General features: G+C 54.8%; 1 protein-coding gene across 2 annotated transcripts; it reads left to right on the plus strand.

The window, feature by feature from the left end:
• The first annotated feature begins 515 nt into the window (after positions 1-515).
• Positions 516-20581, plus strand: LOC102449606 (uncharacterized). Of its 2 annotated transcripts, none has more exons than XM_014575298.3 (6): positions 516-676; positions 14514-14552; positions 15108-15407; positions 16424-16744; positions 16849-16950; positions 18199-20581. In XM_014575298.3, the coding sequence occupies exons 1-6, from the start codon at positions 652-654 to the stop codon at positions 18354-18356; spliced, it is 945 nt and encodes a 314-aa protein (XP_014430784.3). In that variant the 5' UTR covers positions 516-651; the 3' UTR covers positions 18357-20581. The 2 variants fall into 2 exon arrangements, with proteins under 2 accessions (XP_014430784.3, XP_075767909.1); XM_075911794.1 differs by lacking the exon at positions 516-676 and adding an exon at positions 11070-11240 and having other exon boundaries at positions 18199-20580.
• Positions 20582-21662: the final 1081 nt, after the last annotated feature.

A 21662-nucleotide genomic window follows, 5' to 3' on the forward strand; every position in this document is an offset into this window, starting at 1 on the left:
ATTTGTGGGTAAGGTCCAGAGGGTAAATTGACCAGGGATCTGTGGCTGGTTTCTTGGAACCGGACAGAACTTGTTCGGGGTAGGTGGGATTGGGTGCTAAGACCCCCCACCTGTGTATAGGCCCGGGGCCATCTGGGGCACGGATATTGCTGGGGTGTCGGAGGGGTTTTGCTCAGGAGGCTTCAGGCAGGCAGCTGAAGCGCTCTGTGGGACTGGTTTGTGGCCTGTTTGGAGAGGTCACCAGTCTGGGGGCTGTAAGAAGCCCCGGATTCAAGCAATTTGCCCTGAGCAGACGCCCTCAGCTGTGCCCAGACACGGCCCGGTCCGTCACAGCTAGCCTGGCCCGTGCCGTGCCTCAGTTTCCCCAGGCAGCAGGTGGAGGCCTTCGGGGTGGCTGAGCCGAGCGGCTCTTGCAAGGCGCCGGAGGAGAGGGGGGGCGGAGAAACACCCCGAGCGGGTGGCCAGTGTGTGGTGAGATTTCACAAGAGCCCGGCCGGGATGACGCGATGCCTCTCGCCTCGCGGAGGAAACAGAGGCTGGGAGGCACATTCACGCCACACCACAGCAAGGGTGACACTCCTCCCCCCGGGCAGAGCTGGGGCCGGTGGCTGAGTGAGAACCCAGCTCCCAGCCCGGAGCGACCGGCTCAGCATGGCGCGGACTCTACTTCTGCTGGGTAAGCGCCCCCCTCCACCTGTGTCCTTCCTTGCTCGCTCCTACCTCTCCTCCAGCCCTCCTGGCCGGCCGGCTCCCCTCCTTCCTTCGCCCTTTCTCACTCCCCCCTTCCTTTCTCTCTTTTCTCTCTCCCGGCCACTGACTCGCTCTTTCTAGTGTGTTTCTTGCTTGCTTGTCTCTGTTATCGCGGTCTGGTTCTTCCGCTGCTCTCTCTTGAGCGGTCTTGGGGCTTGCTGGCTTTCTCCTCCTCCCCCCTGGATTTCCTCCGCTTCGCGTCTCATGTTTCAGTCTCTGCTTTGCTCTTGCTTTCAAGGGCGTCTCCTGCTAAGCGGGTGCTTCTGCTTTTCCATGCTACGGGCTTGGTTTTCCGAGGATCCCAGGACGGGTGGGGACCTTGGGAGAGAGTGTTTCCAGCCCCCTGGCCAAAGCAAGACCAACCCCAACTCAACCAACCCAGCCAGGGCTTGGTCAAGCTGGGACTTAAACACCTCTAGGGATGGAGATTCCACCTCCTCCCTAGGGAACCCAGCCCAGCGCTTCCCCACCCGCCTAGGGAAATCGTTTTTCCTAATCTCCAACCTAAACCTCCCCCACTGCAACATGAGACCGTTGCTCCTTGTTCTGCCATCTGCCCCACTGGGAACAGCCTCTCGCCAGCCTCTTAATGCAACCTAATATGCCATTAGCCTTCTTGGCTACAAGGGCCCCTGTTGGCTCATCTCCAGCTTCTCATCCACTATAGCCCCCAGGCCCTTTTCTGCTGAACTGCTGCTTAGCCCGTCGGTCCCCAGCCTGTAGCAATGTTTGGGATTCTTCCACCCCAAGGACAGGACTCTGCACTTGTCCCTGTTGAACTTGTTTTTCTCCTTTTCCTTTTTCTTTTTTTTTTCTTTCCAGATCGTTCTACTGTTTTGCTTTCTCTTTCTTGTCTTCCTGGCTGTCTCCCTGGCAGTCTGTCCTTCTGGGTCCTCTCTCTGCATTTTCTTTCTTTCTTTCTTTCTTTCTTTCTTTCTTTCTTTCTTTCTTTCTTTCTTTCTTTCTTTCTTTCTTTCTTTCTTTCTTTCTTTCTTTCTTTCTTTCTTTCTTTCACACCTGAGCTGCACTATCCCATAGTCCACTCCTCCTCTCCCCTCTCTCCCCACCTTTTTCCTCGCATCCCTAACTCCCAGCATACTTGTCCTCCCCTTCCTCCCACCACAGAACCATCACTCATCCTCTCTTTTCTCTTTCAGCCACTCTTCAGCTTCTGCCCCAGCTGGTGCTCCTTCAAGGTAATGTGGACTTCTGAGCCAGCTACAATAATTCATTTTGGGGTGGGAAAGTCTCTGGAGAAGGATTTCTCAGGGCTTATGCTCTGGGGCTTGGGATCTTGGGGAGGGGGGGGGGATCTGTGGGGGGAAACCCATCCATCTCCCCCATGCGAAGACCAATCTCTCTTCATCCAGCCCCACCTCAGAGTCACCTTCTGATTCCACGTATGAGGGAAGTCGGTGGGTTCTTTGCCCAGGGAGTCTGGAGGGTGCATGGGCGCATTGCTGCCCCCTAGTGGGAAGCGAGGGATAGGGTGTGTTTTGGGGGTCTTCTTCCACAAGGGCTTGCGTTTAGGTGCCCACCCCATTGATGCAGAACATCTGGCTCCTTCCCCTTCTCCATCCCCGTCCTTCTCCTGTCCTTGCCCCACCATTCTGGACCCATCTGCTCCAGGGGGGTGGGTCTTACGTCTCCAATTGGGCCTGTCGGTAGCAAATCCGGAGCAGCCAGGCTCCTCTCCTGGCTGCCACTTCTGCCTTCCTTCCCAGCTGGTGCCCATGGACTTTTTCCTTCCCCAGGTACCTCTGAAGCCCCATCCCTGTCTCTGCAGCACCAGAAGCTGGAGTACCTCCCCGGAGACACTGTGGAGATGACATGCACCGCTCCCCCTTCGGTGGCTGGACTCCAAGGTTTCCAGTTCAACAACGGTTTTGGGAAGTCCATCACAGTCACCGCTTCCTCCACGGGAAGTGAGACCTACAACCTGAGCCTCGCGGGGTCTCAGGACGGGGGTTTGTACCATTGCAGATACTCGCTGATGCAAGGTGGTTCTCAGATCACATCCAGCTGGAGCAATAAGATCCCCATCAGAGCGAGAGGTGAGCTCGGTGAACCCTTCCGAGGCACATAAACACATAGGCAGACAAAAATATGACAAGGAAGAAGCCAGCGACACAGTCCCCCAGATGTCATTTAGATCCTAACAATGGCTGCCCCACATGGCTGATTTCTCAGTCAATACAGTTACCCTACATGGTAGACTATCTGAAAAGAACATGGCTGTTCCATTGCAAACATGGCCACCAGCGTGGTCACTCAACAGCCACCCTCTTGTGACCCACCATGCCTACCCAATGGCCAACAACATGTTGCTCAACATGCCTACCCAATGGCCAACAACATGTTACTCAACTTGCCTGCTCATGACACTCAACGTGCCTACTCAATGGCCAACCTCATGGCACTCAACGTGCCTACTCAATGGCCAACCTCATGGCACTCAACGTGCCCACACAATGGCCTACATCATGGCACTCAACGTGCCCACACAATGGCCAACAACATACCTAGACAACTACAGAGCACTCAACATGCCTAAGGCATGGTCAACAACATGGCACTCAAAGTGCCTACTCAGTTGTTCAAAGCTTATCACCCAATATCCCTACATGGCGACACACGAGATGCACCCCTGCCTCCCTGAGAACAACTGAGTGCCTCCACTCCCAGAAACAGGTTGCCCAATGTGGAAATTAATGTCTAGCAACACTTGTCTAGTAGCAAGCCTAGACTCTCACTTGCAGCTACATGTTAATCCTCATGTAGGGAGGCCCGAGGTATCAGATGAAATTTATACGTGTCGAATTTAGGGCAACCTCTCTGCTTTCTCTCGATCTCCTACCCCCCCACCCTGATTCATGCTCAGATTACCCTCCCTGGCCGGTGCTGACTGTGGATCCTCCATTTGGAGTGGTGAGAGACGGGCTCCCGCCCATTATCACCTGCACGGCTCCGGACAATCCTGGTGAACGGCGGTTTCACTTCTACAAGGATGGATCCAAGTTTCCCCCTGGGGACACAGAGCTGAAGGGCAACGCAGCAGAGACAAAGGCCAGCTCTCAGAAGCTCCACATCCCACAGGCCGGTCCCCACAGCGCCGGGGAATTCGCCTGCGCGTACGAGGAGAACATGAACGGGAGGTGGCTTCTGTCCTTCAGGAGCTTGGCTGTCAACGTGACCATGACAGGTGACCGAACACACACAGACACACGTACCCACAGAGCAGGGCTCCTCCCCTCCAGCAGGGGGCAGTGGAGACACCACTATGTGCTATTTCATATCGATTTGTGTCTTTTTACAGAGTGCAGCAATTTCTGCAGCTGGCTTTGTGAGGGTTTTTCTAAACCATGAACGGCCTCCTCTTCCTCCTCTTCCACCTCTACATGATGAGGGAAGGTAATTGCCTCATTCTGGGGTAGAGACACATTTCCCTCTCCTCCCTTCCTCAGTTTCCCCAGAACGTTGGAGGAGCCTTGATATTTCTCTGCCCAAGTCTCCCCTGGGACAACGGCTAGTGCTGGAAGTAACTCTGAGCTGTCTACCAGCTCTGTAGTTTCTCCTCAAATCCCTCTGTCCCACCTGCCAAAATGCAGCTGTCTCTGGGGAGCTGCAGCCGAGTAACTGCCATGCAGACATACTGCCTAGGCATCTGCCAGGTTGAAAGGCAACTCTTTTGTGGGTGGATGTGGCAACCACAGCGCAGAGCCAGAGCGGGGTAGCCTCCCTGGATGCGGCCACCCCTGGGGTGGGCGACGGCAGCTGTTCCGCCGCCGGACGTGGATGGGGATGCACTGCAGGCCAGAAACAAATGGGAACACAGAGGCCTAGGGAAGCCGTACCATCCGTGGGGGGACCCTTCCCTCTAAATGCAGCACAGCGCCCCCTAGTGCAACACTGAGGTGTGGGGGTCAGCACTACTTGGAAGGCGAAAGTGCCCCCTACTGAGCCTCCCAGGCCTGCTCCCTGAAGCCCAGCGCCGCCTACTGGACCTCTACTCTACTCCCTGCAGGCTAGCGCCCCCTGGTGGGCTCCCACTGCAGTCTCTGCAGCACAGCGCCACCTGTTGGGCCCTCCCAGTCCCTGCGGCCCAGAGCCCCCTTGCTAAGCCTCCGGCCCCAGTGTGACTGTTTTCGTGGGCATCCTCACTCACGTCTCTCTTTCTCAGGTCCCAAGCCCACAGAGGGCTCAGCTCCATTGCAAGGGGAGTATTGCTCTGTTCCCTTTCTGTTAGTCGCTGATCAGTCCGGCCAGTCTGGCCCCGTCTATACAAGCCAGGCTTCCAGCCCCACCCCCCCAGCTCACCCAGACAATGAGTACAAGGAATAGATGCGAAGGCTCATCTCCTGATGGGGTGTGTTGAAAGAAAGAAAGAAAGAAAGAAAGAAAGAAAGAAAGAAAGAAAGAAAGAAAGAAAGAAAGAAAGAAAGAAAGAGAAAGAAAGATTTTTCCTTTGCATTTCTCCTGAGGTCGTCCTGCTCTACATATATTCCAGGCTGTGTGTTCCCCTCTCCAGCTTTTCATTAAACCCCGCTGGCCTCTGAGTTTGGGTTCCTTCACTGTGGTTATTTTCTCCCCTGCATGGTGTGTGTCATTGGTCCCGCATTGCTGCTGCACACAGGGTGATTCTCCTCCGAACCACAAGTGGCAACTTCTTCCCCTCTGGCACTGGGAAGAGGTTGGCAGTTCCCACCAATCCCTGTGCTGCTTCCTGCAGCGGAAAATGGCAGGGGGGGAGGAGGGAGGAGCTGGATTCCCTGAGCGCAAAACACAAAGGGGTGGAGACGAGGCTGGTGGCTGAGGGAGAACCGAGGACTCAGCCCAGAGGAAGCCACTTAGCAGAGCGCTAACTACCTATGCTGCTCCCGCTACCCCGGTGTCCTGTCCTCCGACAGCGGCCAACGCCTGGTGCCCCAGAGGGTGGGAACTGAAGAAATGAAATAAGAATATTCTCCTAATCACAGAACCCTAGAACGGGAAGGGACCATGGGAGTCACTGAGTCCCGTCCTCTGCCCTCGGCAGGACCAAGCACCGTCTAGCCCGTCCCTGGCAGGCGTCTGTCCAACCTGCTCTTCAATATCTCCAGGGATGGAGAGTCCAGAAACGCCACCCAACAACTTATCCCAGTGTTTCACCACCCTGAAAGGCTGGAAGTTTTTTCCTAATGTCCAACCGAAACCTCCCTTGCTGCAGCTTAAGGCCCATTGCTTCTTATCCCGTCCTCACAGGCCAAAGAGAACAATTTTTCTCCCTTCTCCCTGGGACACGCTTTTAGGTACTTGAAAGCCACTAGCCTGTCTCCTCTCCGTCTTCTCCTTTCCAAACTAAACAAACCCAATTCTTTCAGCCTTCCCTCCTAGTTGATGTTCTCTAGACCTGTTGCTCTTCTCTGGACCTTCTCCAATTCCTCCACCTCTTCCCTGAAATGTGGTGCCCAGAACTGGACCCAAGCCTCCAACTGAGGCCTCATCCGGGCAGCATAGAGCGGAAGAACGACTCCTCGTGTCTTGCTCACAACCCTCCTGGTCACGCAGCCCAGAATCTTTTTCGCTTTACTTGCAAAAGTGTCACCCTGTGGAGTCCTATTTCGCTTGTGACCCCCTCTGACGCCTAGATCCCTTTTTGCAGGACTCCTTCCTAGACAGATGCTTCCCCTTCTGGGCGTGTGACACGGATTGCTCCTTCCTAAGAGCAGCACTTCGCGTTTCTTCTTCTCAAACTTCCTCCTGTTGCCCTCCGACCGTTTCTCCAGTTTGTCCAGATCATGTTGAATTAGGGCCCGTCCTCCAAAGCACTCGCAACCCCTCCCAGCTTGGGAGCATCGGCAAACGTAAGAAGCGTCCTGTCTATGCCGATATCGAAATCGTTGAGGACGATCTTGAACAGAACCGGTCCCACCACAGACCCCTGTGGATCTCGACTTGTTCTGCCCTTCCAGCAGGACTGGCCAGTGACAATCTACCACCCATCCCGAAATACCATCCCTCACTCACACAGACCTCTGGGTTGTGGCTTTGTGGGTGGAGTGTCCCCATGCCTGGCGCCCCCTTGTGGTCAGAGGTTTTCTTGCAAGACTCTTCTTCCCCCTCATTTCTCCGCACCCCTGCCCTCAGCCATAACCCTAACCCATCCCTCTCTCTCTAACTGGGCAGGTCTCTTACCCTGCCATGACTCAGTTTCCCCTCTGGCAAACAAGCCCTCTCAGGGCAGCCCCAAAGAGCAAACCCTGTTGCAAAGTACCTGTCGGCCACTGAGAAAAATCGAGGTTTACAGGATCGTGCGTAAAAGGAAGTTTTTTCCCCGACAAATGGCCCGGTCTACACAGGGTGTTTTAAAGGCAGAACCTATTCCGCAAACAGGATCGGCAGACGATATGCAAATGAGAGTGCAAGAGATGCAAATGAATGTGCCATTTGCATAGCCTCTTCTGCAAAAAACCCCACAAACGTAGCCCCAGGGATTGCTTGATTTGGAAAGTTTGCAGTGTAGAAAGGTGTTGATTTATTTGGGCATTTTATCAATAGCCGTGAGGAGTGGGTCTAATTGTATTCATCTCCTGTTTATTAATATTCATGGTGTCGGAGATAAGATGACTAATAAGGAACGGAGCAATCGGTGTGCGAATTAACAGACTAAAATAGATCAAGGGGTATCATTGGTGCCCAATTGTGGCCATGCGGACGTTGTGTCCAACGTCCAAGGTGAACATGCGTGGGCAAGAAAGCAGCCTCATTTACCATCTCCGTTCCTGGAGTGCCTGTTTCTTCTCGGACAGGTCTGTCTCTCGTGTCTTGGAGCATGGATCGCTCTTGGGTGCGAAGTTGGCGATCTGGGGGTGCAATGGATTATGGGTTTACCTGGAAGCCACCCTGGGTGTTTTCCTCAAGGTCTAGCTGATCATCTATAAACAGCCTCCTTCCTCCTTTGAGTCAAGGCAGGGGTTAGTCGTACGAAGACACGGGACGACTTCACCCAGCTGGGAATTGTCCACGGAAGGGAGGAATGTAGAAACCGAGAATTCCCACCCTAAAGGGGAGGCTCTTTAAGATACGAAGTTTTGGGTCTTTGGCCCACCCAAGAGAATGACCCGAACCATCGTCCCGGGCTTGCAGGCGGAGCTGGAGTAAGGACCGGTGTGGGGGGAGTTTGTAAGAAGTTGCTGGGAAGGGTTGGAATTGGCGCCGTGTTTTGGGGTGGTTCGGATTTGTCGTTTCTCTTGCTTGGCCTGTTTGCACTCGAAATCCCTTAAATCCGACCGGTTGTAATAAAATCCCAAGTGTGGACTCTCCCGTGTCAATCATTGTGACGGGGACGGGGGGGGGGGGATTAGAGGGAGCATCCTCCTCTCGCTGTGAAAGGGGGCTGGGCGGGAGGGTTATTAGTCTGGGGTAAAAGGAAACCCGGATGGGACCCGGCAGGGATACAGGGCGGAGAGACACACGCTGCCAAGGGGCCTTGTACTCCTCATGATGTGGCTGTTAAAACAGCAGGGGGCAGCAGATCCACACACACACACACACACACACACACACAGCTGGGCTCCTCCCTTCCAGCAGGGGGAAGAAGATACATACACAGAGACACACACACAGAGCACAGCTTGTCCCTTCCAGCAGGGGGAAGAAGATACATACACAGAGACACACACACAGAGAGCACAGCTTGTCCCTTCCAGCAGGGGGCAGGAGACGCACACACACACACACTCACACACACACACACACACACACACACACACACACACACAGAACAGAGATGCACACGCAGACACACACACACACATAGATCACGGCTTGTCCCTTCCAGCAGGGGGCAGGAGAGGCGCGCGCGCATGCACACACACACACACACACACACACACACACAGAGCAGCTTGTCCCTTTCAGCAGGAGGCAGGACACACACACACACACACACACACACACACAGAGCAGGGATTGTCCCTTCCAGCAGGGGGCAGGAGACCTGCACACACACACACACACACACACACACACACACACACACACACAGAGCAGGGCTTGTCCCTTCCAGCAGGGGGCAGGAGATGCACACACACACACACACACACACAGAGCGCAGCTTGTCCCTTCCAGCAGGGGGCAGGAGATGCACACACACACACACACACACACACACAGAGCAGGGCTTGTCCCTTCCAGCAGGGGGCAGGAGATGCACACACACACACACACACACACACACACAGAGCAGGGCTTGTCCCTTCCAGCAGGGGGCAGGAGGCGCACACACACACACACACACACACACACAGAGCAGGGCTTGTCCCTTCCAGCGGGGAGCAGGAGACGCACACACGCACACACACACACACACACACAGCAGGGCTTGTCCCTTCCAGCAGGGGGCAGGAGATGCACACACACACAGACACACACACACACACACACACAGCAGGGCTTGTCCCTTCCAGCAGGGAGCAGGAGACACACACACACACACACACAGAGCAGGGCTTGTCCCTTCCAGCAGGGGGCAGGAGATGCGCACACACACACACACACACACACACACACACACACACACAGTTACCCGCCCGCTCTGTGATTCCTGGCGAAGGAGCCACGGCCCCAGGACGTTCCAAGGCAGGAACCCCCCAGCCTCACCGGCACTGACGACAGCGCCGAGACCCAGCTCAGTAGCAGCCAGCGTGGAGACCCGCTCTTCCAAGGCAGGGCCCCACTGCACTCTGGGATACCGAAAGCCGAGACGCACGGCCTGCTGGGAAATCCCTGCTCCCGATGCTAATGAACCCAGGCCTGCTCCCACCCCAATGAGTCGTTATCAGACCAGTTCTCGTACGGACCCTATTGCCAGCCAGGCCACTGACCGCGCCTAGTTCCCTGGTGAGCTCCTTCAAGGAACTCCCCCTCACCGGGCGTGATCAGTCTCTGCCGTCTCGCCTGTTTAATCCGGTGTCCTCGTCCCACCGTTGTCCTGTCCCTGTCAGGACGCCGCCCCTTGCCCAAGAAACCTGTCCTGATGCCTGGATTGAAACTGCAGCCGTTCCATTGAGACGTCTTCATCGCCCGTCTGATCGTGCTGGGGGTCGGCTCTGCTCGTCTGCTGCCCTCCGGACCCCCGGCTCCATCCCCCTCTGGGGACCCCCCTGGGAACTCTCTCTCTTTCTCCCTCCCCGCCCCCCGAAACGACCTCTGTATGCGCAGCCTCCTGCCCTATGGAAACGGTTTTCACACCTGCAACCGGAGTCAATTCAGATTCCAGGGTGTCACTCTTTTCACTACGCAGAAGTAAATAACGGTCATTGTGAAGCGGGTTGCTTCTCTCTTTCTCTTTCGCTCGCTCTTCCTCAAGGGGGTTGTTTGGCTTCCCCATTCGCCCTGCAGCGACGCTTCTCGGCCCCAAGCAGAAGATCCCGGCAGGGCCCAAACTCCGGTGGGGTTTGCTCATCGTGTGGTTTCCCCGGGAATGATTGTGGGGTGAGAAGGGGATCGGGAGGGGCTGAACTTGCGGCTTTATGAGGATGGCAGCATAAAGTCCTGTCCAGTCCAGGCCACGGAGCCCAAAGGCACATGGGGGTGCAGTGGGGCGTTGCTGTTAGCCCATCCTGCCGAGTCCAGGGACGTAGGAGGGGTCAGCGTGTCAGAGCTGATGCCCCAGTCTTCTCAGACGTGCTGCGGCAGTGGGGGTGCTAAGGTGGGGAGGACCCCGTCCTGAGGAGCCTAGTTCCTGCAGGGGCGCTCCAGCGGGAGGGGGAATGGGCGGCAGGGAGAATTCAGCCCCATAGCAGAGCACACGCAGCACCCGGATCCAATTGATAAACTCCCCTCCGCCCCAGGAGAGTCACCCTGCTAAATGCGCACACCCCAGAGTACTGGGCAAAGCTGGTAGCCCACCCCCGTCCCATAGGGCCTTTCCCTCCCTTTCATCCTAGTTGGGGCTGGGAGGGACCTGGAGAGCCATGGAGCCAGCCCCTGCCTGAGATGGGGCCTTGTAGACCTACCCCCGCCCCCGCTCCTGCCCCCTCCCTCTATACCCCAGCAGGTGTCTCTCCATGGTGGCGGTCGGGATATCCAGGGATGGGTGTTCCACGAGCTCCCTTCAGTGCCGATACCCGAGCACAACGACCCAGGCAAATCTGCCCTCAGGCTGCTAGCCTGGCCCGTGCCGTGCCTCAGTTTCCCCACGCAGCAGGTGGAGGCCTTTGGGGTGGCTGAGCCGAGCGGCTCTTGCAAGGCGCCGGAGGAGAGGGGGGGCAGAGAAACACCCCAAGCGGGTGGCCAGTGTGTGGTGAGATTTCACAAGAGCCCGGCCGGGATGACGCGACGCCTCTCGCCTCGCGGAGGAAACAGAGGCTGGGAGGCACGTTCACGCCACACCACAGCAAGGGTGACACTCCTCCCCCCGGGCAGAGCTGGGGCCGGTGGCTGAGTGAGAACCCAGCTCCCAGCCCGGAGCGACTGGATCAGCATGGCGCGGACTCTACTTCTGCTGGGTAAGCGCCCCCCTCCACCTGTGCCCTTCCTTGCTCGCTCCTACCTCTCCTCCAGCCCTCCTGGCCGGCCGGCTCCCCTCCTTCCTTCGGCCTTTCTCACTCCCCTCCTTCCTTTGCCCTTTCTCACTCCCCCCTTCCTTTCTCTCTTTTCTCTCTCCCGGCCACTGACTCGCTCTTTCTAGTGTGTTTCTTGCGTGCATGTCTCTGTTATCGCGGTCTGGTTCTTCTGCTGCTCTCTCTCGAGTGGTCTCGAGTCCCTCCTGGTGGCTTGCTGGCTTTCTCCTCCTCCCCCCTGGATTTCCTCTGCTTCGCATCTCTCATGCTTCGGTCTCTGCCTTGCTTTTGCTTTCAAGGGCGTCTCCTTCGAGTTGATGCTTCTGCTTCTTCATGCTGTATGCTCGGTTTTCCGAGGATCCCAGAACCCCAGGGTGGGTGGGGACTTCGGGAGAGACCGAGTCCAGCCCCCTACCCAAAGCAAGACCAACCCCAACTCAATCATTCTAGACAGGGCTTGGTCAAGCCGGGACTTAAACACCTCTAGGGATGGAGATTCCACCAGCTCCCTAGGGAACCCAGCTCAGCGCTTCCCCACCTGCCTAGGGAAATCGTTTTTTCTAATCTCCAACCTAAACCTACCCCACTGCAACGGGAAACCGTTGTTCCTCGTTCTGCCACCTGCCTGCACTGACACCAGCCTCTCTCCATCCTCTTTGGAACCCCATCTGCAGGGAGTTGCAGGCTGCTCTCAAATCCCCCCTCGCTCTTCTCTTCTGCAGACTGAACAAGCCCCAATCCCTCAGCCTCTCCTCGTAGGTCATGCCCTCCAGCCCCTGAATCAATTTGCTCACCCTCCGCTGGACCCTCTCCAATGCATCCACGTCCTTTCTGTAGTGGGGGGCCCAGAACTGGACACAATACTCCAGATGCGGCCTCACCGAAGCCGAATAAAGGGGAATAATGACATCTCTGGACCTGCTGGCATTTGCAGGCAGTCCCCGGGTTACGTACAAGATAGGGACGGTAGGTTTGTTCTTAAGTTGAATCTGTATGTGAGTCAGAACTGATCAGTTTCAACAGCGGCTGAATCTGGACGCCAGTTCTGACTTACATACAGATTCAACTGAAGAACCCCAGGCATCCCCAAGTCAGCTGCTGCTGAAACTGATCAGCAGCTGATTCCAGGAAGCCCGGGGCAGAGCAACTCTGCCTTGGGCTTCCTGTAGTCAGCCGCTGGTCAGTTTCAGCAGCGGCTGACTTGGGGACGCCTGGGGCAGAGCAGCTGGGGTGCTGCCGGGTTGGTCCAGTAGCGCCGAGGAGCGGTGCTGTGGGACCAACCGGCAGCGCCTCACCTGCTCTACCACAGGCCCCGGGCTTTGCTCCACGTCTCCCTGGTCTGCTGGGGGGGGCACTAGCTGCGTCCCCCCCCCCCCCAGCAGACCAGGGAGATGCGGAGCAAAGCGGCGGAGGACCTGGGCCGGACCCGCAGCGCTTCCAGATCAGCTGGAAGTGCCGCGGATCCAGCCGGGTCCTCCGCGGCTTTGCTCCCCATCTTCCTGGTCTGCTGGCTCCCCCAGCATATCAGGGAGATGGGGAGCAGCTTTTCTCGCCCCGGAGGAGGCGGGCGGCGGGACCAGGCGTCCCGCAGCTCCAGTCCTCCGGGGCGAGAAAATCCCTGTTCGTAACTGCGGATCCGACGTAAGTCGGAGCCGCGTAACTCGGGGACTGCCTGTAGTGGGGGACCAAGACCTGGACACAATACTCCAGATGTGGCCTCACTAGAGTCGAATAAAGGGGAATAATCCCTTCTCTGGATCTGCTGGCAACGCTCCTCCTAATGCCCCCCGATATGTCGTTATCCTTCTTGGCTACAAGAGCGCCCTGTTGGCTCATCTCCAGCTTTTCATCCACTTTATCCCCGGGGCCTTTTCTGCCAAACTGCTCCTTAGCCCGTCGGTCCCCAGCCTGTAGCAATGTTTGGGATTCTTCCGGCCCAAGGGCAGGACTCTGCACTCGTCCTCCCTGAACTTTCTTTTCTGTTTTTCCTCTTCCTTTTTTTTCTTTCTAGATCATTCTACTGTTTTGCTTTCTCTTTCTTTTCTTGCTGGCTTGTTTTCTGGCTGTCTCTCTCTCTCTCTCCCTGCAAGTCTTTCCTTCTGTGTCCTCTCTCTGCATTTTCTCTTTCTTTCTTTCTTTCTTTCTTTCTTTCTTTCTTTCTTTCTTTCTTTCTTTCTTTCTTTCTTTCTTTCTTTCTTTCCACCTTTTAGCCTTTTTCTTTCTTTCTTTCTTTCCACTTTTTAGCCTTTTTCTTTCTTTCTTTCTCTTTCTTTCTTTCTTTCTTTCTTTCTTTCTTTCTTTCTTTCTTTCTTTCTTTCTTTCCACCTTTTAGCCTTTTTCTTTCTTTCTTTCTTTCCACTTTTTAGCCTTTTTCTTTCTTTCTTTCTTTCTTTCTTTCTTTCTTTCTTTCTTTCTTTCTTTCTTTCTTTCTTTCTTTCTTTTTAGCCTTTTTCTTTCTTTCTTTCTTTCTTTCTTTCTTTCTTTCTTTCTTTCTTTCTTTCTTTCTTTCTACTTTTTAGCCTTTTTCTTTCTTTCTTTCTTTCTTTCTTTCTTTCTTTCTTTCTTTCTTTCCACTTTTTAGCCTTTTTCTTTCTTTCTTTCTTTCCACTTTTTAGCCTCTTTCTTTCTTTCTTTCTTTCTTTCTTTCTTTCTTTCTTTCCACTTTTTAGCCTTTTTCTTTCTTTCTTTCTTTCTTTCCACTTTTTAGCCTTTTTCTTTCTTTCTTTCTTTCTTTCTTTCTTTCTTTCTTTCTTTCTTTCTTTCTTTCCACTTTTTAGCCTTTTTCTTTCTTTCTTTCTTTCTTTCTTTCTTTCTTTCTTTCCACTTTTTAGCCTTTTTCTTTCTTTCTTTCTTTCTTTCTTTCTTTCTTTCTTTCTTTCTTTCTTTCTTTCTTTCTTTCTTTTTCCACTTTTTAGCCTTTTTCTTTCTTTCTTTCTTTCTTTCTTTCTTTCTTTCTTTCTTTCTTTCTTTCTTTCTTTCTTTCTTTCTTTCTCTTTCCACTTTTTAGCCTCTTTCTTTCTTTCTTTCTTTCTTTCTTTCTTTCTTTCTTTCTTTCTTTCTTTCTTTCTTTCTTTCACACCTGAGCTGCACTATCCCATAGTCCACGCCCCCTCTCCCCTCTCTCCCCACCTTTTTCCTCGCATCCCTAACTCCCAGCATACTTGTCCTCCCCTTCCTCCCACCACAGAACCATCACTCATCCTCTCTTTTCTCTTTCAGCCACTCTTCAGCTTCTGCCCCGGCTGGTGCTCCTTCAAGGTAATGTGGACTTCTGAGCCAGCTACAATAATTCATTTTGGGGTGGGAAAGTCTCTGGAGAAGGATTTCTCAGGGCTTATGCTCTGGGGCTTGGGATCTTGGGGGGGGGGGATCTGTGGGGGGAAACCCATCCATCTCCCCCATGCGAAGACCAATCTCTCTTCATCCAGCCCCACCTCAGAGTCACCTTCTGATCCCACGGATGAGCGAAGTCCGTGGGTTCTTTGCCCAGGGAGTTTGGAGGCTGCATGGGCGCATTGCTGCCCCCTAGTGGGAGGTGAGGGATAGGGTGTGTTTTCGGGAGCCTTTTCCCGCAAGGGCTTGAGTTTAGGTGCCCACCCCGATGAAGAACATCTGGCTCCTTCCCCTTCTCCATCCCCGCCTTTCTCCTGTCCTTGCCCCACCATTCTGTACCCATCTGCTCCAGGGGGGTGGGTCCTAAGTCTCCAATTGGGCCTGTCGGTAGCCAAATCTGGAGCAGCCAGGGGCTCCTCTCCTGGCTGCCACTTCTGCCTTCCTTCCCAGCTGGTGCTCATGGACGTTTTCCTTCCCCAGGTACCTCTGAAGCCCCATCCCTGTCTCTGCAGCACCAGAAGCTGGAGTACCTCCCCGGAGACACTTTGGAGATGACGTGCACCGCTCCCCTTTCAGTGGCTGGAATCCAAGGTTTCCAGTTCAACAACGGCATTGGGAAGTCTATCTCAGTCACCGCTTCCTCCACGAGAAGTGAGACCTACAACCTGAGCCTCGCGGGGTCTCAGGACGGGGGGTTGTACCATTGCAGATACTCGCTGATGCAAGGTGGTTCTCAGATCACATCCAGCTGGAGCAATAAGATCCCCATCAGAGCGAGAGGTGAGCTCGGTGAACCCTTCCAAGGCACATAAACACATAGGCAAACAAAAATATGACAAGGAAGGAGCCAGCAACACAGTCCCCCAAGAAGACTGCCCCACACCACTGATTTCTCGGTTAATACAGCCACCCAATACGGTAAACCAACTGCCAGGAACATGGCTGCTCCATTACAAACATGGCTACCAGAGTGGTCACCCAACAGCCAGTCTCTTGTGATCCACCATGCCTACACAATGGCCAACAACGTGTCACTCAACAGGCTTAGCCAATGGCCAACCACATAACACTCAACGTGCCTACCCAATGGCCAACAACATGTCACTCAATTTGCCTGCTCATGAGACTCAACATGCCTACTCAGTGGCCAACAGCATGACACTCAATGAGCCTACTCATTGGCCAACATCATGGCATTCAACATGCCTACCAAATGGCCAACATTATGTCGCTCAACATGCCTACTCGTTGGCCAACAATATGACACGGGACATGCCTAATCATTGCCCAACAACATGACACTGAACATTCCTAATCATTGGCCAACAACATGACATTCAACATGCTCACGCAATGGCCAACATCATGGCACTCAATGTGCCCACAACATGCCTACACAACTTCATAGCACTCAATATGCTACAGCATGGTGAACAAAACAGCACTCGTGCCCAGACAATAGTCAACAACGTGGCACTCAAAGCGCCTACTCAGTTGCTCAAAGCTTAGCACCCAATATCCCTACTTGTCTGCCAACAAAATGGCAAAACACCAGGTGGACCCCTGCCCCCCGCTGAGAGCAACTGGGTGTCTTCACTCCTAGAAACAGGTTGCCCAATGTGGAAATTAATGTCTAGGAACACTTGCTTGGTAGCAAGCCTAGACTCTCACTTCCAGCTACACAAAAGTCCTCATGTAGGAAGGCCTGAGGTACAAGATGAAACTTTATCCGTGTTGAGTTTCGGGCAACCTCTCTGCTTTCTCCCCATCTCCTCCCCCTCCTGACTCATGCTCAGATTACCCTCCCTGGCCGGTGCTGACTGTGGATCCTCCATTTGGAGTGGTGAGAGACGGGCTCCCGCTGATTATCACCTGCACGGCCCCGGACAATCTTGGAGAACGGCGGTTTCACTTCTATAAGGACGGAGGCAATTTCTCCCTTGAGGACATGGGGCTGGAAGGCAACGCAGCAGAGACAAGGGCCAGCTCTCAGAAGCTCAACATCCCCCAGGCTGGTCCCGACAGCGCCGGGGAATTCGCCTGCGCGTACGAAGAGAACATGAATGGGAGGTGGCTTCTGTCCTCCAGGAGCTTGGCTGTGAACGTGACTATGACAGGTGACCAAACACACACTTACGCACAGAGCTGGGCTCCTCCCCTCCAGCAGGGGGCAGTGGAGACATCAGGGTGCTATTTTGTATCAATTTGCGTCTTTTTACAGAGCGCAGCAATTTCTGGGTCTGGCACCTGGCTTTGTGTGGATTCTTCTTCGCCATGAACATCCTCCTCTTCCTCCTCTTCCACCTCTACATGATGAGGGAAGGTAATTGCCTCATTCTGGAGTAGAGGCACATTTCCCGCTCCTCCCTTCCTCAGTTTCCCCAGAACGTTGGAGGAGCCCCGATATTTCTCTGCCCAAGTCTCCCCTGGGAAAATGGCCATTGCTGAAAGTAACTCTGAGCTGCCTACCAGCTCCGTAGCTTCCCCTCCAACTCCTCTGTCCCACCTCATGAAATGCAGCTGTCTCTGGGGAGATGCAGCCAGGTAACTTCCACCCAGTCATACTGCCGAGGCATCTGCCAGGCTAAAAGGCAACTCTTTTGGGGGTGGGGAGTGGCAACCACAGCCCAGCACCCCCTGCTGGGTCCCCGTCCCACTCCCTGCAGCCCAGCGCCCTCTGCTGGGTCCCCACTCCACTCCATGCAGCCCAGCACCCCCTGCTGGGCTCCCACCCCACTCCCTGCAGCCCAGTGCCCCCTGCTGGGCCCCCACTCCACTCCATACAGCCCAGCACCCCCTGCTGGGCTCCCACCCCACTCCATGCAGCCCAGTACCCCCTGCTGGGCCCCCACTCCACTCCATGCATCCCAGTACCCCCTGCTGGGCCCCCACTCCACTCCATGCAGCACAGTACCCCCTGCTGGGTCCCCATCCCACTCCATGCAGCCCAGTGCCCCCTGCTGGGCCTACACCCACTCCCTGCATCCCAGTACCCCCTGCTGGGCCCCCACTCCGCTCCATGCAGCACAGCACCCCCTCCTGGGCCTACACCCCACTCCCTGCAGCCCAGTGCCCCCTGCTGGGCCCCCACTCCGCTCCATGCAGCACAGCACCCCCTGCTGGGCCCCCACCTCACCCCATGAAGCCCAGTACCCCCTGCTGGGCCCCCACCCCACCCCATGCAGCCCAGTACCCCCGGCTGGGCCCCCACCCCATGCAGCCCAGTACCCCCTGCTGGGCCCCCACCCCACCCCATGCAGCCCAGTACCCCCTGCTGGGCCCCCACCCCACTCCCTGCAGCCCAGTACCCCCTGCTGGGTCCCCACCCCGCTCCATGCAGCCCAGTACTCCCTGCTGGGTCCCCACCCCATCCCATGCAGCCCAGTACCCCCTGCTGGGTCCCCACCCCACCCCATGAAGCCCAGTACCCCCTGCTGGGCCCCCACCCCACCCCATGAAGCCCAGTACCCCCTGCTGACCCTCCCATTCCCTGTGGCCCAGCACCCCCTGCTGGGTCCCCTTCCCCAATGTGGCTGTTTTTGCGGCCGTCCTCACGTGCTTCCCTCTGCAGGTCGCAAGCCCACACAGGGCTCGGCTCGGGGCCAAGGGGAGTATTGCTCAGTCCCATTTCAGTTGGTCGCCGATCAGCCCGGCCGCGCCAAGACGAGCGAGGTCTCCAGCCCCACGCTCCCGCCCCGCCGAGACGACGAATACGAGAAACAGATGTGACGGCTCATCTCCTGACGGGGCCTGTTGAAAGAAAGAAATTTCATTCGCATTCATCCCGAGGTCTTTCCTTCCCTATGTATATTCCAGGCTGCGTGTATCCCTGTAAATGGCCCCTCTCCAGCTTGTCATGACACCCCGCTGGCCTCTGAGTTTGGGTTCCTTCACTGTGGTTACTTTCTCCTCCCCATGGTGTGTGTCATGGGCCCCGCATTGCTGCCACAAACAGGGCGATTCCCCTTCGAACCACAAGTGGCAACTCCTTCCCCTGTGGCACTAGGCTGAGGTTGGTGGTTCCCATCAATCACCGAGCTGCTTGCTGGAGCGGAGAACAGCCCCTTGGCCGCGACGCTGGAGGATCATGGAGGCAGCGACAGCGGTCGGGGGCCTGTTACTGCCTCAGAGGTATTATCATCTGTGTCGGGTACGTGTTCAGCTGGGACATACGTGGGGCAGCTGGCATTTCCGTGGCGTCTCTGGTCCATACCCGGAGCTGAGAGGGGAGTAGAGTCTAGGGGTTAGAAGAGAGGAGGTGGGTCTTACATTTTCTCCACAGCTCTGGAAGGGAAGGGATGTCTAATGGTTAGATCATGCTCAGGGACATGTGCCGAGGCTTCCCAAGCAGAGCTGGGTTTATCTCTCCCCGAGGGAGGGGTGAGAAGAGGGGGAAACCTTTGCTCGGAGAGTCCGCTCAGCTTTCTTCCCACCAAGGAGCCATGCAGTGGGGAAACTGAGGCACGGGTTGGCTTCAGAACCAATGCCACAGCCAGCGCCTGTTGATGAGAGGAGCCGTTGCAGAAGGCACCTCGTCACAGCCGTGGCGTGTGTGTGTGGGGGGTGCGGCGGTGCGTCTGTGGTCGTGTGGCTGGATTTCCTGAGCACAAAGCCCTACTCGGCCGCACAGAGGGAAGGGCTGGTCGGTCTAATGGGTGGAGACGAGGCTGGTGGCTGAGGGGAGAACCCAGGCCTCAGCCCAGAGGAAGCCACTTAGCAGAACGCTAAGTGCTGGTCCCACTAGCCCAGTGTCCTGTCTGAGACAGCGGCCAACGCCCAGCGCTCCAGAGGGAGGGAACCGGACAGGGAATGATCAAGCCATCTCTCTCCTGCCATCCATCTCCACCCTCTGACACACAGAGGCGAGGGACCCCATTCCTTACCCGTCCTGGCTAATAGCCATTGACGGACCTAACCTCTCTGAATGTATCTAGTTCTCTTTTAAACCCTGTTATAGTCCAAGCCTTCCCAACCTCCTCCGGCGAGGAGTTCCACAGCTTGACTGTGTGCCGTGTGAAGAAGCACTTCCTTTTCTTTGTTTTAACCCTGCTGCCCATTAGTTTCCTGTGGTGGCGCCTAGTTCTTATATGATGGGAACAAGTAAATAACGTCTCCTTATTCACTTTCTCCACACCACTCACGATTTTATAGACCTCCATCCTATCCCCTCTTAGTCTCCTCTTTTCCAAGCTGATAGAGATCCCACAACCCCCCTGGGCAATTTATTCCAGTGTTTAACCACCCTGACAGGCAGGAAGTTTTTCCTAATGTCCAACCTCAACTTCCCTTGCTGCAGTCTAAGCCCATTGCTTCTTGTCCGATCACGAGAGGCCAAGGGGAACAATTTTTCTCCCTTCCGCTTGTGACACCCTTTTAGATACTTGAAAACCGCTCTCCTGTTCCCTCTCCGTCTTCTCCTTTCCAAACGAAACAAGCCCAGTTGTCTCAGTCTAACTTCCTAGTTTATGTGAAACAAAAGACAGGACGATGCAGCACTTTAAAGACTAACAAGGTGGTTTATTAGAGGATGAGCTTTCGTGGGCCAGACCCACTTCCTCAGATCAAATAGTGGAAAAAAATTGTCACAACCATAGATACCAAAGTGATACAATCAAAAAAGTGAACACATATAAAGTTGACAAATCAGATTTTAGAACGGGTGGGGGGGGAGGGGAGTGTCCGTGAGGTAGTGCTATTAGGGGTGATACGTGGGTGATACCTTTGTCATGGGTGAGATAATGAGCATCTTTGTTAAGGCCCATACGTAAAGTGTCAAATTTAAGCACGACTGACAGTTCTGAGACTTCTCTTTGAAGTTTGGAGTTAAAGTCTCTTTGAAGCAATATGCCTGTTTTAAGGTCACAGAGGGTCTGTCTACACCACCCCGCTAGTTCGCACTAGGAGGGTAATGTAGGCATACCGCACTTGCAAATGAAGCCCGGGATTTGAATTTCCCGGGCTTCATTTGCATAAGCGGGGAGCCGCCATTTTTAAAACCCCGCTGGTTCGAACCCCGTGCCGCGCGGCTACACGGGGCTCGAACTAGGTAGTTCGAACTAGGCTTCCTAGTTTGAACTACCGTTACTCCTCATTTCATGAGGAGCACAGCTAGTTCGGATTAGGAAGCCTAATCCGAACTAGCTACTCCGTGCAGCGTGTAGCCGCGCGGCACGGGGTTCGAACTAGCCGAGATTTAAAAATGGCGGCACCCGGTTTATGCAAATGAAGCCCGGGAAATTCAAATCCTGGTCTTCATTTGCAAGTGCGGTATGCCTACATTACCCTCCTAGTTCGAATTAGGGTAGTGTAGACATACCCTGAGAGACTGGTCAGTCTGGTTAAAATGGCAAGCAACAGTTTTCTCTCTGTGAGAAAAAACTATCACACTCCGGCTACGTCTACACTGGCATGATTTTCCGGAAATGCTTTTAACGGAAAAGTTTTCTGTTAAAAGCATTTTCGGAACAGAGGGTATGTCTACACTACCCCCCTAGTTCGAACTAGGAGGGTAATGTATGCATACCGAACTTGCTAATGAAGCCCGGGATTTGAATTTCCCGGGCTTCATTAGCATAAAGCCGGCTCCGCCATTTTTAAAAGCCGGCTTGTTCGAACCCCGTGCCATGCGGCTACACGCGGCATGGGCTAGATAGTTCGAACTATGTAGCCATTCCGATCTATCTGTACACCTCGTTCCACGAGGCGTACAGATAGTTCGGAATAATTACGTAGTTCGAACTATCTAGCCCGTGCCGCGTGTAGCCGCGCGGCACGGGGTTCGAACAAGCCGGCTTTTAAAAATGGCGGAGCCGGCTTTATGCTAATGAAGCCCGGGAAATTCAAATCCCGGGCTTCATTAGCAAGTTCAGTATGCATACATTACCCCGCTAGTTCGAACTAGGGGGGTAGTGTAGACATACCCAGAGCGTCTAGATTGGCAGGACGCTTTTCTGCAAAAAAGCCCCGATCGCCATTTTCGCCAGCGGGGCTTTTTTGCGCAAAACAAAGCTGAGCTGTCTACGCTGGCCTTTTTGT

The sequence above is a fragment of the Pelodiscus sinensis genome, chromosome 30, assembly GCF_049634645.1.
Source record: "Pelodiscus sinensis isolate JC-2024 chromosome 30, ASM4963464v1, whole genome shotgun sequence".
Classification (NCBI taxonomy): Eukaryota; Metazoa; Chordata; order Testudines; family Trionychidae; genus Pelodiscus; species Pelodiscus sinensis.

What these genes read in the sequence shown, in the direction of transcription:
- LOC102449606 (XM_014575298.3), top strand. Translation starts at nt 652, where the DNA reads ATGGCGCGGACTCTACTTCTGCTGG. An exon ending in GATCCCCATCAGAGCGAGAG is followed by an intron (nt 15,408 to 16,423) that starts GTGAGCTCGGTG and finishes ACTCATGCTCAG; the next exon opens with ATTACCCTCCCTGGCCGGTG. An exon ending in CCTCTACATGATGAGGGAAG is followed by an intron (nt 16,951 to 18,198) that starts GTAATTGCCTCA and finishes TTCCCTCTGCAG; the next exon opens with GTCGCAAGCCCACACAGGGC.